The sequence below is a fragment of the Castor canadensis genome, chromosome 12 (genome assembly GCF_047511655.1).
Source record: "Castor canadensis chromosome 12, mCasCan1.hap1v2, whole genome shotgun sequence".
Taxonomy (NCBI): Eukaryota; Metazoa; Chordata; class Mammalia; order Rodentia; family Castoridae; genus Castor; species Castor canadensis.
Window position 1 is genome coordinate 17,387,776 of NC_133397.1, and position 16,639 is coordinate 17,404,414.

At 36.1% G+C, this 16,639-nt stretch overlaps 1 protein-coding gene across 9 annotated transcripts in view; it reads right to left on the bottom strand.

Moving 5' to 3' along the window:
- Positions 1 to 16,639, bottom strand: part of Ldah (lipid droplet associated hydrolase) — a 97,915-nt gene that overhangs the window by 22,763 nt on the left and 58,513 nt on the right. For 8 of the 9 annotated variants that reach the window (XM_020156626.2, XM_020156625.2, XM_074049249.1 and 5 more), the window contains one exon: positions 14,572 to 14,806. In XM_020156626.2, the coding sequence (XP_020012215.1) occupies positions 14,572 to 14,806 (235 nt within the window). Of the gene's footprint in view, positions 1 to 4,429; positions 8,665 to 14,571; positions 14,807 to 16,639 lie in introns of those variants that run through there. The other variant, XM_074049253.1, reaches the window with a different exon arrangement.

Here is a 16,639-nt window from a genome sequence, read left to right on the forward strand (position 1 = left end):
CATTTGAAATATATGGCTTTGTAGCATTAAATGTGTGGTTTCAATACCTTGTATTTGATAATTTGTTAATAAAGTTTTATAGGAAATACCTAAACTTCAGTCATGGTTACTGAAAACATTTAGACTTTATGCTGCTTATAAAACAAAATATAAATATCATGAAATTTGGAATATGTGATCAGTTTCTAGGAAACAAAAATGTTCTCAGAGATGGAAAAGTACATTTGTTAATGAAGACTGGTGAATTATTAATATAGAAGCCAATGCTTTTACAAATGTTTCTAAAACTCTCAACTGAATTTTAATTTTAAATGGAAATGACTTCACATAGTTTTTACACTTCTGAATAAGATGGTGGATAAGACGGAGAAGGACTAGGTTTGCTTTCTGCCTACAATAATTAAAAAAACAGATAAAACATGAAAACAAAAGTTTCCAAGATACTGGATACTAGGCAATGAAAAGACAAAAGAGAAACTGATAGTGTGAATCTTCTAGGCTTTAGTACAGGAAAGAGGAATACAAGCAAAGCTTGGTAATCTCCCTGAGTTGAAGAGTGTATAAATCATGCTATTTATTTTCTATATTTTATGATGTAATGACATCTTGGACACCTTGCTGGCCAGAGGAAGGCTGCCCCTCCCAGGGTTAGGTAAACATGCCTTTCACATGCAGGCCAACTCATCCAAAGCCCATACCCCTGACCACTTCTTTAGAAGACTTGCACAGCGTGCCAGCATTTTTCCTGTTCTAAATTACTCCGGGATCAGGTAACAGAAGGCTAGGGGCCACTGTAATAGTCCAGAGACCTTTGAAATTATTCAAACGAGCCAGTCCTAAACCCGCTCAGCCACTTAACCTGCCTCTCTTGTTCCTTCCCTTGCAACCTACAACAGAGGAACTGGACCATGTTCTGCTGTGTCTCTTCTGCCTCTGATCCAATGGGGTGCTTCCTTGTGTGGCACTGTCTGGTGTGGCATGCCTCTTCCTTTTGGGAACTATAATTGACAAACTTCTTTTTTTTCCTTTTTCTTTTATTATTCATATGTGCATACAAGGCTTGGGTCATTTCTTCCCTCTGCCCCCACCCCCTCCCTTACCACCCACTCCGCCCCCTCCCTCTCCCCCCCACCCCCTCAATACCCAGCAGAAACTATTTTGCCCTTATTTCTAATTTTGTTGTAGAGAGAGTATAAGCAATAATAGGAAGGAACAAGGGTTTTTACTGGTTGAGATAAGGATAGCTATACAGGGAGTTGACTCACATTAACTTCCTGTGCGTGTGTGTTATCTTCTAGGTTAATTCTTTTTGATCTAACCTTTTCTCTAGTTCCTGGTCCCCTTCTCCTATTGGCCTCAGTTGCTTTTAAGGTATCTGCTTTAGTTTCTCTGCATTAAGGGCAATAAATGCTAGCTAGTTTTTTAGGTGTCTTACCTATCCTCACCTTTCCCTTGTGTGCTCTCGCTTTTATCATGTGCTCAAAGTCCAATCCCCTTGTTGTGTTTGCCCTTGATCTAATGTCCACATATGAGGGAGAACATACGATTTTTGGTCTTTTGGGCCAGGCTAACCTCACTCAGAATGATGTTCTCCAATTCCATCCAGCAAATGATAACATTTCGTTCTTCCTCATGGCTGCACAAAATTCCATTGTGTATAGATACCACATTTTCTTAATCCATTCGTCAGTGCTGGGGCATCTTGGCTGTTTCCATAACTTGGCTATTGTGAATAGTGCCGCAATAAACATGGGTGTGCAGGTGCCTCTGGAGTAACCTGTGTCACAGTCTTTTGGGTATATCCCCAAGAGTGGTATTGCTGGATCAAATGGTAGATCAATGTCTAGCTTTTTAAGTAGCCTCCAAATTTTTTTCCAGAGTGGCTGTACTAGTTTACATTCCCACCAACAGTGTAAGACGGTTCCTTTTTCCCCGCATCCTCGCCAATACCTGTTGTTGGTGGTGTTGCTAATGATGGCTATTCTAACAGGGGTGAGGTGGAATCTTAGTGTGGTTTTAATTTGCATTTCCTTTATTGCTAGAGATGGTGAGCATTTTTTCATGTGTTTTTTGGCCATTTGAATTTCTTCTTTTGAGAAAGTTCTGTTTAGTTCACTTGCCCATTTCTTTATTGGTTCATTAGTTTTGGGAGAAATTTAGTTTTTTAGGTTCCCTATATATTCTGGTTATCAGTCCTTTGTCTGATGTGCAGCTGGCAAATATTTTCTCCCACTCTGTGGGTGTTCTCTTCAGTTTAGAGACCATTTCTTTTGATGAACAGAAGCTTTTTAGCTTTATGAGGTCCCATTTATCTATGCTATCTCTTAGTTGCTGTGCTGCTGGGGTTTCATTGAGAAAGTTCTTACCTATACCTACTAACTCCAGAGTATTTCCTACTCTTTCCTGTATCAACTTTAGAGTTTGGGGTTTGATATTAAGATCCTTGATCCATTTTGAGTTAATATTGGTATAGGGTGATATACATGGATCTAGTTTCAGTTTTTTGCAGACTGCTAACCAGTTTTCCCAGCAGTTTTTGTTGAAGAGGCTGCTATTTCTCCATCGTATATTTTTAGCACCTTTGTCAAAGACAAGTTGGTTATAGTTGTGTGGCTTCATATCTGGGTCCTCTATTCTGTTCCACTGGTCTTCATGTCTGTTTTTGTGCCAGTACCATGCTGTTTTTATTGTTATTGCTTTGTAATATAGTTTGAAATCAGGTATTGTGACACCTCGAGCATTGTTCTTTTGACTGAGTATTGCCTTGGCTATTCGTGGCCTCTTGTGTTTCCATATAAATTTCACGGTAGATTTTTCAATCTCTTTAATGAATGTCATTGGAATTTTGATGGGAATTGCATTAAACATGTAGATTACTTTGGGGAGTATAGACATTTTTACTATGTTGATTCTACCAATCCATGAGCATGGGAGATCTCTCCACTTTCTATAGTCTTCTTCAATCTCTTTCTTCAGAAGTGTATAGTTTTCCATGTAGAGGTCTTTCACATCTTTTGTTAGGTTTACACCTAGGTATTTGATTTTTTTTGAGGCTATTGTAAATGGAATTGTTTTCATACATTCTTTTTCAGTTTGCTCATTGTTAGTGTATAGAAATGCTAATGATTTTTCTATGTTGATTTTATATCCTGCTACCTTGCTATAGCTATTGATGATGTCTAGAAGCTTCTGAGTAGAGTTTTTTGGGTCTTTAAGGTATAGGATTATGTTGTCTGCAAATAGGGATATTTTGACAGCTTCTTTACCTATTTGTATTCCTTTTACGCCTTCTTCTTGCCTAATTGCTCTGGCTAGGAATTCCAGTACTATGTTGAATAGGAGTGGAGATAGTGGGCATTCTTGTCTTGTTCCTGATTTTAGAGGGAATGGTTTCAGTTTTTCTCCATTAAGTATAATGCTGGCTGTAGGTTTGTCATATATAGCTTTTATAATGTTGAGGTACTTTCCTTCTATTTCTAGTTTTCTTAGAGCTTTTATCATGAAATGATGTTGGATCTTATCAAAGGCTTTTTCTGCATCTATTGAGATGATCAAGTGGTTTTTGTCTTTGCTTCTGTTAATGTGGTTTATTACATTTATTGATTTTCGTATGACAAACTCTTCTTTCAAAGGCAGTTGTGTCCATGTCTGTCACCTACCTGATTAAAATAAATTCCAGGTACATTTAGAAACAAGGAGACAGAGCTGATCATCTGGGGAGAGGAGTGTAGTTGTTTTTGGTAGGTAGAATAGTGGAGAGGCAAGAGCTACAGTGAGTGATTGAAAGCACCTGAGTTTTTCAGAGGGTTGCCTTTGAGCTTCAGTTAATTACTGACCAGTACAATCATATGCAAAACAACCAGAGGGGAAAGAACCTTATGAAATGATTATAGGGAACAATCCCTGAACTGGGAATAGTTACTATTCCTTTCAGTCCAGTAGCAAACCTCTTAAATTAATAGCACATCAACTAGAGAACTCAGAGAAGACTTTGCTTTGGAAGTGAAACACTGTGTCAAGAAATCAGAATCTTAGCTGGGGCTAGTCTAGCCAGATTATATTAAGTAAATAAGCTGTTTAGTAGAGGGCTGTCCATCAGGGCCTGCTGTAACAGGAAAGAAGCTGGTCATTTCACTGCATTAAGAGAGCAAAGAGATAATCTATAGAATGGAAGAAAATATGTGCCATATGGCAAAGGTACTGGTATTATGAGTATATTTGAAAATTTGTACAAACCAACAAAGAGGAAGGTGACCAAGCATCAAAACAGGCAACAGATAAATTTCAGAAGTTAGCCAAATTGTGAAAAGGTACTCATCCTCATTAGCTATCATTTTTAAATGTAAATTTAAAAATCTGAAACTCTTTTGATATGATAGATGCTAGAATGCCAAAATGGGCTCATAGACAGATTACCACAAGCAGTAGCTACTTGATTTATATGCTTTAATGCCCTTATAAAGGAAAAACATTATCAAATTAAAAATTAAAATTTTAAAGAACATATTATCTTAAAATATAATAAATAACTTTATATACACATGTACATACAATATACACACAGGCACACGATTACTGCTATATACTTGCTACACTGGCCAAAATTAGAAACAAAACAACAGATAATATCAAGTGTTGGTGAGCAAACGGAGCAACAAACTCTCATGCATTCCTGGCAGAAGTATAAATTGGTATAACCACTTTGGAAACCATTTGGTATTATCTACTGAGGCTGAAAATATCAATTCTGCATTTCCTCTTTTGGATAAAACCCAGCAGAAATTCTTGTTCAAGTTCACTGAGAGGAAAACCTAAAAATGTTCTTGACAGTATTAATTTTAATAGTCCCAAACTGGAATCAACCCAAATACAATAATCGACAGCAAAAATATATTCATCCAATAATGCACACATGTACAGTAATGAAAATGAAAAGAATTAAAGCTACATGCAACAACATGGATTATCATTGTAAACAAAATGCTATATGAAAGAAGTCAGACACAGATGATATACAATAGATATTTCTAGTGATGTAATGGTCATAACCAGGTACAAATAAATAATGTTGGTAGATGTCAAGACAGTAGTTCTATGTGGGAGGATGGAGTCAGAGAGGTAAGTCAGGGTACAAGAGAAGTTTCTAAGATCCAGGCAGTGGTTACTTCTAGGTGGGGTGGCAGTTATGGAAGTCTGTTTTGTGATAAATTCATGGAGGTATACATTTATGCTTTAAGCATTTTTCCATCATCCTTAAATTACAAACAATTTAGAAATTTTAATGATCTGTAAGGAGTCTTACATTCCTGAAAATAAATTTTTCATCAGGGAATGTATCCCATCCTAACTTTATTCCATTCTTACTTTTTTCCTGCTAATTTCACATCTAAGAATACTTAAAAAAAACAAAAAACAAACAGAATCCCGTTTTCCAGTAATTGCTCTGAGAAAGCCATCTTTTTCATTCCTCAGAAACGTACATAATACAATTCAGTGGTCAGAAATAATAATACCAAGTAGAAGTGTAATTTCCTAAGTGGAAAACACATTTTTCTTGGCAATGACTATGAATAGCATTCCTGGAAATCCAGCAGAATTCAGAATTTCAAGCACCATAAGTGAAGGAAATGTCCAGTACCAGAAATAACGGGAAATAAAAACACGAAGGGAAGAGAATGATTAAGAAGAATGTTGATTGTTCACTTTTGCTTTATTAAAAAATCTAAGCACAGACATATAAAAAAGGACTCACTAAGGAGTCTATTTGGTATTACCATCTTCTGACATCTGCTTAACATTTAAATATTACTATGAGACTTTGTCTTATAGTAGAGGGACTAAAAAACTCAGGATAGCTAAAAAAATGAAATCTAAAGTTGGAAGACTAACAGGACCTTCATCTCACAGTTCAGATGTTATCACCGAGTTTTCCAAGGACACATAAGAAGGCTGTCTTCTGTTCAGCCTTGTTGCCTACGTTGATGCTAATATGTCAGCCTGGAAAAATCCCAAGTCATCTTCAAGTCCAAGCTCACTTATGTTCTCCTCTGTTATTTATCTACTTATTATTTATTATTCATATTTCTATTTATTTACTCATATCTTGTATCTGTTTTTATGATATCCTTCACTATGATACACTAAAATTCTTCACATTTGTCTCACATTTGGCTCCCCTCATGCACCGTAAGTAACTTCCTTCCTTCCTTTCCGGGGTGCTAGGATTATTGGCATGTGCCACCATGCCTGGTTGGGATTTGTCTTTCTTAACAAGCCAAAGCCTGCTCAGGAATAAGTCTTTTGTGTTTTTCCTGCCCCTTCTTTCTGTTAATCTCAGACAGGAGAGCTAGGATTTTAGGAGCCACTATGTGACCATAAGAAACAACAGAGTGGAAATGTAGAAAGAACCCACATCCCTGATGGCAAGTAGGACTATTGTTTCTATCTGACTGCCTACAGCTAGACTTCTCCGTGCAACAGAAAAATAGATCCCTATCTGTTTCTCTGCTGTAATTTAGTTTTTTGTTAAATACAGAAAAGCTCAACCTTTGAATTTTCTGGGTGTTTGTGGTCAGAACACAGGGAATGTGATTAAATTCTGCGAGATTCTGGTACATGAGTGTGGGAGGAGGGTAGTCTTATGACCTATCTATATGCATCTACGACTTCCCATCTAGCAGTATTAGATATGCTTAGAAACCTCAATGAAGCTGCTAAAAGGGGGAAATTGGCAAGTAGTTCTTTACTTTTTCCAGGTTGTTTTCTATCTTTCCCAATGATGCCAAATGTGGCTTTTAACAAGGTATAAACCAGACCTAGAAAAGAACTTTTCCCATTCTAAAATTCCTACATAATTTGGAAAAATGTTTATTATTCAAGCAATTTATTATGCTTTTCTGTAAGCCAGGACTCTGCTACTGTAACCATTCATTTGGTCTTCCAACAGATAATCTTACTTAAGTGACAGTATGTTCACCACAGTGAAAAACACAACTCAAGGTGTGACATGATTTAAAAAAAAATAACACAACTTTTTAGAATTGAAGGCAACTTAAATATACAAGTAAAAATTTCTTTAGAAAAAGTAGTAAGATACTCATAGGGCCATTTAATGTTAGATCAGGGATATCTTAATCCCATATTTAGTCAGCTTTTGATCCTAAATCCTAACAATGATACAACATTTTTTCCCTTTATTCCTGAATTTCAATCCGAACTTCCATGAATCATTTAAAGCAGCAGTTGGGCATTGTAAACACATTTTTACAAACTATTCACTTAAGTGAGAGAATAGGTAACATAGGAGTTTGGGTTCTTATTCAAAAATTTATTCTGGGATTGAGTTAATATATTTTGAGAAGAGATCCATGATTCTTTAGTGAAGCTTATGTTGTTAGCTTATTAAATAGCCCAGTTCATTTTATATCATTTAAATGTTTAAGATGTTATTTCCACATTGATAAAGGAAAGGAAAGATTATCAAAACTTCTTTTACAAGAATGTATTCAGCAAAGTAATCTAACCCACCAGAAACTCCCTATGTCTCTGTGCTATGTTTTTCTAGTTAGGTAGCTAAAAGGAATTAAAACAGCAATTTAGCCTAATGAAAAGACCTTTGAATATTTAAAAAAGTTAATTATTTGACCTGTGGATACTGCTGAGCTAAAATGTATTTTCTTTTACCTTGGATCAGAAAATCCAATTTAGCTGTCTCAGTGGAAAGTCTTTTTCTCATGAAATGGAAGAACATCTACTGTAAAGAAAATATGTAGTAGCAAACATTCCAGAATTGAAATTAAGGGAAAACAATTCATTACTGTCCTTTAAAATAACATTTAAAACAATCTATTTACACAAATTACTCTGATGAATTCTGTGGCAATGTTTGTAATGCATGCTAATTGAATTAGGGCTACTCTTTTCTGAATGCTGGATAGGAAATGATGTTTCACTCATACTGGAGAAGAACACTAATGCCACAGGATTCTAGCCTACAGGAAGGATGTGCCATCTTTGCCAAAGGGTAGCAGCACTTGAAATACTTGAATATTTTGGTTCTTAAAGTTTTTGGAACTTATAATAATAACAAAAATGTGTGCATAAGCTAAAGGATAAAGAAAAAACAATTTCTATCTATCTAGATAGGGCAGGATTTATTATCCACTACTTGGACTAGCAAACTTCCTCCATTTGTTTCCGTAAGATTTCTACTGAAGCACAGACATTACATAATGTGCAAACACTGCAAGGCGTCCTACAAGCCAGGCTGGCAAGTTAAAGGTCATTGTCTGGATGACAGTCAAGCCACAGAAAAGCAGGCCAGGAGGGGCAGAATCTAACTAACCAGACAGGACCACTGTGAAAGGTCTCTGACCTTATCTTCTTTTCACTTGACATGCTTTTCTTCATGCAACCTGACAACCATGCCACTGACTCCTATGGCTGGTAAGAATATGGGTCACCTTCACCATCCACAGGGCAGAAGCTCTGACAGAGTCTACTGATCATCAACAAGGGCGAGGTCTTCCATTATGAGCATTGTTCTCTCTTAGCTGGGACCTTCTTCTACTTGTAGTACATAAGGTAACAGGAATTGCTTAAAGGATGGCCAGGACGTGACGTGGGCAAAGGTAGCTTCTGTGATGGTGGTTGCAAGAGGAGGCACTGAGAATCCAGAAGAGATAGGTGGAATGAGCTGACTAGGATGTATGAGACATCTTAGGGTCACTACCAGGAACTGAACTAAGTCACTGCAACTAGAAGGAAGATTCCTTTCTTTCTAATAGCTTCTAAGGCTGACTTCTCCAAGAGGGTATTTATAACTCTGATGTAGGAAAATACCTTATATTGAAGCTTCTTAAATAAAACAAACATTAAACTTTTGATTATCTGTTGTATGTGTTATATATTCACTGAATATATGATTGTAATTTAATTGTACTTAGACTTCCTATATATAAATAGAAAAACAAATAAAAATTTCTTATATTCTACATCCTGATTTGGCTTTAGAAAATATTTCTAAGAAGTCATCATGAAAGCACAGGGCCTACTGAACGGTGCCATTAGCTCTGAGGCTCCAGGTCTACAACCTTCTCAACACCTCAGGAACAAGGATGTAGCAACATCTATTCCATAAAGGAAAAGTCATTACCTGAAGAATGCTTTTTGTCTTTTTGTTAATAATTCAACTTTTATTTTAAGGAAAGTGTAGATGCACATGTAAGGTTTAGGGAATAATAGATAGAAATGTGTATAGACTTTACTCAGTTTCTCCTAATGCCAACCTATTGAAAAACTATAGTATAATATTATCACCAGGACACTGACACTGACACAGTCAAGATAATAATAATTTCATCATTTCAAGTCTCTCTTTCTCTCTTTCTCTCAGACAGGGTCTCACTATGTAGCTCAGGCTAACCTTAAACTCTCAATCCTTCTGTCTTAGGAGGATCCCTCCTAGGATTATAGACATGTGCTACCACACCCAGCCTAAAGATCTCCTTTGTTGCCTTTTTATAAATGCAGCCATTTTCTTTTGTGTCCTCTTTCAATCTTAACCCCTCACAATCACTACTAAACTGTTTTCCATTTGTATAATTTTATCATTTCAAGAATGTTATATACATGGAATGTTATACATACTATGTAACCTTTTTTTTTTTACTGAGCATAATTTTCTGAAGACTCATTCATGGTTTGAGTGTATTAAGAGTGTGTTCCTTTTTATTGTTGAATAATACTCTATGGTGTGGCTGTACCACAATTTAACCATTTGCCCAATGAAAGACATCTGGGTGGTTTCCATTTTGGAGCTATTATGGAATTCATAATGTAGATTTTTGTGTGAATATAAATATTCATTTATCAGGAATGAATGCCTAGGAATGCAATTGCTGGGTTATATGGTAGCTGCACGTTTAGTTTTTTAGAAACTGCCAAACTCTTCCAGAGTGAGTATACCATTTATATTGCCAGCAGTAATATATGAGTGATTCAATTTTGCTGTATCCTCACCAGCATTTGCTGTTGTTATTTTCCATTTCTGTCATTCTGACAGGTGTGTAATTATATCTCTTAGTGATCTTAATTTACATTTTTATAAGGACAAATGATGTCTAACAACTTTTCATGTGCTTATTCAGCACCTGCACATCCTCTTTGGTGAAACATACGTTCATGTCTTTAGCCCATTTTCTAGGTCGTTTACATTTTTCCTATAGGTTAAACAGTCCTAATCTGGAAATAAGAAATCTGAAACTTTCTGAGAACTGACATATACTCAAGGAGTTCTGGATTTTGGGGCATTTCAGATTTTGAATTTTTGGATTAGGAATGTTCAATCTATAGTCTATGCAAATATTCAAAATAAAAAAAACACAAACCAAACAAACAACCCTCCCTAACCCCCAAAACTATTAGCACTTTTGGTTCAAGCACTTTGGATAAGATACTCCATTGGTATTGAGCTTTGAGAAGTTTTTTTTTCAGTACTGGGTTTGAACTCAGGGCCTCACGCTTGCTAGGCAGGCACTCTACAACTTGAGTGCCTCCACCAGTCTTGTTTTGTGTTGGATATTTTCGAGATAGGGTCTCTCAAACTATTTGCCCAGACTGACTTCAAACTATGATTCTCCTGATCTCTGCCTCTGAGTAGCTAGGATTACAGGCGTGAGCTACCAGAGCCTGCTGATGCTTGAGAGTTTTAATATATTCTAGGTACTATTTCTTTGTCAGATGTGTGGTTGTAAATATTTTTAATAGATGTTTATTAGCTGTTCTTCGAAGCATTTTTATAATGGCTGCTTTAAAAGCCTTGTCAGATAATTTTTATATCTCTGTTATTTTGGTATTGCATCTATTGTCTTTTTCCATTCAAGTTGAGATTTTCTTGGACAAGTGATTTGAAACAAAGGCATTACAAGACCCTCAGTTTTACTTAAACTTTCTATTTTAGCTGTTTATTTTCTGATACTGCTTTAGCAAAGAGAAGCATGTGTGTGTGTGTGTGTGTGTGTGTGTGTGTGTTTGTGTGTGCCACCTCATTACTGGCATGTAAGATAGGAGTCTGCATTCCCCATTTGGCTTCAGATGACACCAAACTACTTAACTTACCCAACTGCTGGGCAGAAGTAGTAATTGTCACTTCCTACCAGGCTTCTATTTGTAATAATACTAGCTGAGACAGGTAGGAGTCCTTTGCTACTTCCCTCCATCATGATCTCCACTGACATGGTGGTGGCAGTGGTAGTGATTCCATAACTGTCGGGCACTGGTGAAAAATCTTACCTGTCTATCTACCCTCTTCTGGACAAACCCTAACAGGAAGGAGGGGTGCCTCATTACTGCTGAGTAGGGGGTAAAGTCTGGTTACATCACTGGACCTTTGCAGATATGAGTAGGGATAAGACTTCAGCTTTACTCTGGTGTCTAACTGGAAGAGGGCAGCTATAAGCTGAAAATTTCTTCTACAAAGTATAGGAGACCACAAAATACTACCCCCAAAGTATGCCGGAGAAGCCCTGAAGAGTTACCTTTTTGTAAGGGAAAGGCTCATCAATAAGAGAAATACCCATTTGAAAGGGCATCTCCCTCTCTGTACAGGAAGAGAAGAATAAGTCTACCCCAGTAGAATCTACAAGCAAGCAGGCAACAACTTAAACCTGCACAACAAACTTTTCCCTGGTTTGCCATGCTTTTCCTGGGCACCTCCCCATTTCTTGGCTTCCCTATAACCCTCAGTTTGTTTTAGGTGAAGGTGGTATTTCAGCCTGAACTCAAAGCTACCTCTTTGAAATGTATTTCTTCAGGAGTCTATGTATATATGAGGTATACATGTTAATAAATTTCACTCTTTCCCTTATTAATCTCTTTTGTTTTAAGAGTCTGTTCTAACTAAGAACTATGAAGGTAAGAAGAAAATGACTTTTTCCTCCCCTTTTCTTGTCCTTTGGCTCAAGAGTCTCTTTTTTTCTGGATTGTTGGCTCAACATCTAGTACATATGAGGTAAAGGGATAATCCACAGGTCTTACTATAGTGTTGTTCCTTGTACCTCAAGGTTCCTACATAGTCTGCCTTTTGTTCTCCACCTCACCTAGTCCTCTTATGCTTGTTTCATATAGAATATTCAGAGGTTTTACTACTTAGAGGGAAAATGGGAAAAGTTCATTTACCTCACCTTCCCAAGAGCAGCAGTTCTAGGAAGAAAATGAGTCTTTAAGTGGCGAATGGTTTTAAAAAACCTTTTGATAAGGTAAAAAGAAAATGCCAAAGAGGGGTGCAGGGGAAAGAAGCTATAAGGGGATTAAAATGGTCTTATTGAAATATACATGGAAAATTTCACATACAATTGTAACAGGTACTTAGAAACTGCTTTTGCTAAACAGCACTGACTCCACATTAACCCTACAAGTTAACTAAAAGCAGGATAAAAACCTGGTATCCCTGCCTCCATTTTGCATCTCTCTCCTTTGCTCAGTCATGCTAGATATCAGGAGTGACAGGACTAATCAACTATATCTTTGTGACAGTCAAACAAAACTACTCCACCCCAAAGAATAGTAGAGTCTCACAGAATGCCTCCCCTGCCCCTGATTAAGGACATTACCTATAATGATGAGGCTGTACCTTGCAGTAGGAATAATCACCCAAATTGCTCCCCTCAAGTGGTGACATTGATAATAACCTCCCTGCAACCCCTTGCAGAGCCAGAACTGAGATAATAATCAACCAGGCCATACTTTGACTGAGGCTACTTAATCCTGCATATCTCTTGCCCCTGCTCCAGTTCTTCCAGCATTTAAACCTAAAGCTTTCTGTCTATATCTCAGTGATGCATCGAAATGCTTCTGTTCTCTTCCCATGCACCACTGGCACATTAGTAAATCTCCTTTCTCTGATCTTCACCACTGCTCATCTCCTTAATGAGCAAATGGTAAGAACTGACATATTAGAACTACTGAGTCTATGGCCTAGGACTATGAATATATATTTGCCAGAATTTCAAATGTTGATTTCTATGTAATCTCAAACAATTTCCAAAGGTGGATTGGCCCTTAGAGATCATCTAGTAAAAATCTTAGCTTGATCAGCAACTAAGAACCAAAGAGTGGAAGTGATTAAATTGAGGTGATGGAGTCTGTCTAGGGCAGAATCAAAATGCTTCCTTCCAGGCAGCACCATTTCTACTTCTTAGACCATCTCTTGTCTTTGGTATGAGGGAAGATGAGTAGTTGAAATAAGTGGTCTTTAAGGAACACCTCCAACTTAATCTTTGGCAATTCCTATGGCTATCCTTAGCTTTGCTTCCCTCTCCCTATCTCATCTCTTTTTTTACCACTGTTCTATGGCTATAATAAAAAATAGAAGTTGGGGGAGAAAAGAAAATGAAGAGAAAAAAATTCACGAATACAGAAAACATATTAAGTCTTGAATTTATAATGACCACTTCTGGCTATATTCTTAGAAAAAACACTCTCATACAATCTATAACTGTACAGCTGGTCAGGCACAGCAGTAACTTATTTCTAGATTGACTTTGCATGTGATCTTGTGGTGTTCTTAATATGGGTGATGATGCTAAACTTTGCTCAGGAATCCTGCCTTTCCCATTTACAAGGGAAAAAGACAACAGCAGCAGCTATGGTGAAAGGAAATGGCAGCTTGCCTTGGTTTGAACACTATCCACTAGTTGTGTGACTTTGGGCAAATCCTGTAACTTCTTTGTATCTCAGTGTATTCATTGATGAAATGGGAACAGTAACAATACCTAGACTCATTAGTTCTTCTCCCTCTTACAGGTAAAAGCTTAGAACAGTTCTAAAAGCTGTGCTTGCAACTACTGTTTCTGTATGGTTGACAGACACTTTGCATATATTACTACATCTAATCCTAGAATAATCTTTTGAAGCATGGGGTATCATTATTCCCATTTTATAGGTTAGGAAACTAAGATTATTTTATTATAAAAGTCATTTATAAATAAAGAATAACTTAGCAATATCTAAAAATATAGATTATATTTTAAAGCAAAACTTTTAGTCAAAAAGTAAAATAGCAAAACTACTCCCTGGCACATTCAATATAATCAGAAAAGCATACAATATTAAAATATTTTACCATAATGATTATTTACTCCTTTTATAATTTAAACTTCCCCCAACAAACATTTAAAGGGGAAAATAAAAGCATAACCCGTCAATTCTATGGGAATAATGGGTTTGGTTTTCTTAGGCTGTTTTTGCAGAACAGTGAACTAACAGGGCACACCCTGAATTCCTGTAAGGACTACACACATTCTGTGCACTATGCACTGAATGCTTCTCAGATGTTGCAGTTAGAGTGGAGAATCAGAAACATAAGATAAAAATATAAAGCTTGATGAAGCTTTTCTACCTATTTGTCATATAAAACTCCCCTCACTCAATTTCTAATTTTCATTATTTCTAGTTTCAAACTTTTGGGAGGAAAAAAAAATCCAAGAATGCTTGTTTGATATTCATCAACTGAGATTATTCTGTAAACTTCCTTATACAACAATAAACATATGTTTTTAAACATGTTCTTACCAAGGCAGAACGGTTGTAAAATATTCATCGGCAAAAATTCAGTCTTCAGGTTCATTACTTGAAGGCCCATTCTGATTAATAAGGACTTGATTTTCTCAGGACATGGTTTAAGGATTAAATAGCCAGTAACATAGAGCACATAGCGAAACCAGCACAAAAGTGGTGTGGCAATCCTGCCGTTGGGTGACTCAGACATTCGCTCAATTGTTGGGAACAGCAGAAAGGTGTGAATAACCTATAATAATGAAACACAGTTTGGTGAGAGGTTTTCTTAAGGGATAGTCTACTGCAGACTAAGAACCACCCCTCACTGCCCTCTCAACCCATAACCAGTCTGAATAGGATATTAGGATAGCCTTGCTGTGTTTTGAGTTAATTTTCAGAATAGGGAGAAATCAGATTCCTAGAAAACTGCTAGATAATGATAACAATTCACAATTGTTTGGAAGGATTGCTGAAAGTAATAACTAAAATACCATTTTAGCAGTTATACCAACTTAACTTATTAGTGATGATACCGGAAGACAGCAGGGCTATATAAAATACTCCATTACTATTCAGCATTTCTTTTATTGATTTTACTTGGAGACAGTTCACTTTTGAAAATCTATTCCTTAATGTCATTAACCAAGGATAATCTTTAAGAGGACCAAATATATTCCAAACAATGGGTTCAACTTTAATAAAGTGCAAACCAGGTATAAGTGAAACTGTGACTCTCTATCCACATTGAAAAATGCTTAAGGACAAAAACATCCGTTCAACTCATCCCTCAGAATAGCAGAAAATATATTTTACTAATTTTTCAGAAGAAAAAGACTACCTTTAAATCATTTTACATCATTTACCACATTATTATTTTTGAAATTAATATATATAAGCAACTTCTATGACAATCAGAAAAGCCAAAATAGTTAAACAACCACCTTTAAATCATTTTACATTATTTACCATATTATTATTCTTGAAATTAATATACATAAACAACTTCTATGAAGATCAGAAAAGCCAAAATAGTTATACACAATCTCTATCAATAGAGTATAGACTAGATTAATAATATTTAAAGACTGCAGAATGGGAAATGAGAATGGAGTAATGGGGTTTTTTTTAAAGCCACATTTTAAATTGTTAAATATAACCCACATACAGTAAAGCATATAAAATATAAATGCATGACATCACAAGTAATTATAAAATGAATGGCTAGGTGGGAGAAGCAGAAAAATATTTCCAGAAGCTCTGCTTATGCATCTTCTAATCACAACTCCTTCCTCTGCTGACATCTCAGATTACCTTTCCTTCACATCAATACTTATCATTTCTTAATGATACAATAACTTCCTTATTTTGCTTCAGTTAAATACTTAGTATGCTTTTATATTACAGCATAATATAAATGTAATCACACAGCATATTTCTGTGGTTTTACTTCTTTTACTCAATGTTTTAAGATTCATCTATATTGACAGATGTAGCAACAGCTTGTTTATCTTTGCTAGAGTACTTTTCTATGGTGTGAATATACCAGAAGTTACTTATTTTACTGATAAATATTTGTTTTAAATCTTTATGTAGAACTGAGTTTCTGATGTGTATTAGTTTCTCCTTAAGAACTTTAAACATTTCTTGCAAGCCAGGTTCTGGCAACAAATTCCCTTATTTTTTATCTGAGAAAATCTTTATTTTTCCTTTACTTTTGAAGGATAATTTCACAGGATACAAAATTGTAGGTGGTTTTTTTTTTTTCTCTCAACACTAAGTATTTCACTCTACTCTCCTACTGCTTAGGTGGTTTTTGAGAAGTTGTTCCTTTGTTCTCTATTTCTCTATGGGTAAGTTGTTTTCTCCTTCTGACTTCTTTCAGGATCTTTTTATTTTTGACTTTTTGTAGTTTGAAAACAATATGCCTAGTTAATGTTGTTTTCTTTAAGGGGGGCATTAATCTCACTTGGTTTTCTCCAAATTTCCTGGATCTGTGGTTTGATGTCATTATTGTTTAGAACATTTCCTCTATTTCTTTCTCTTTTCTCCTTATGGTATTCCTATCACAGTATGCCACACCTTT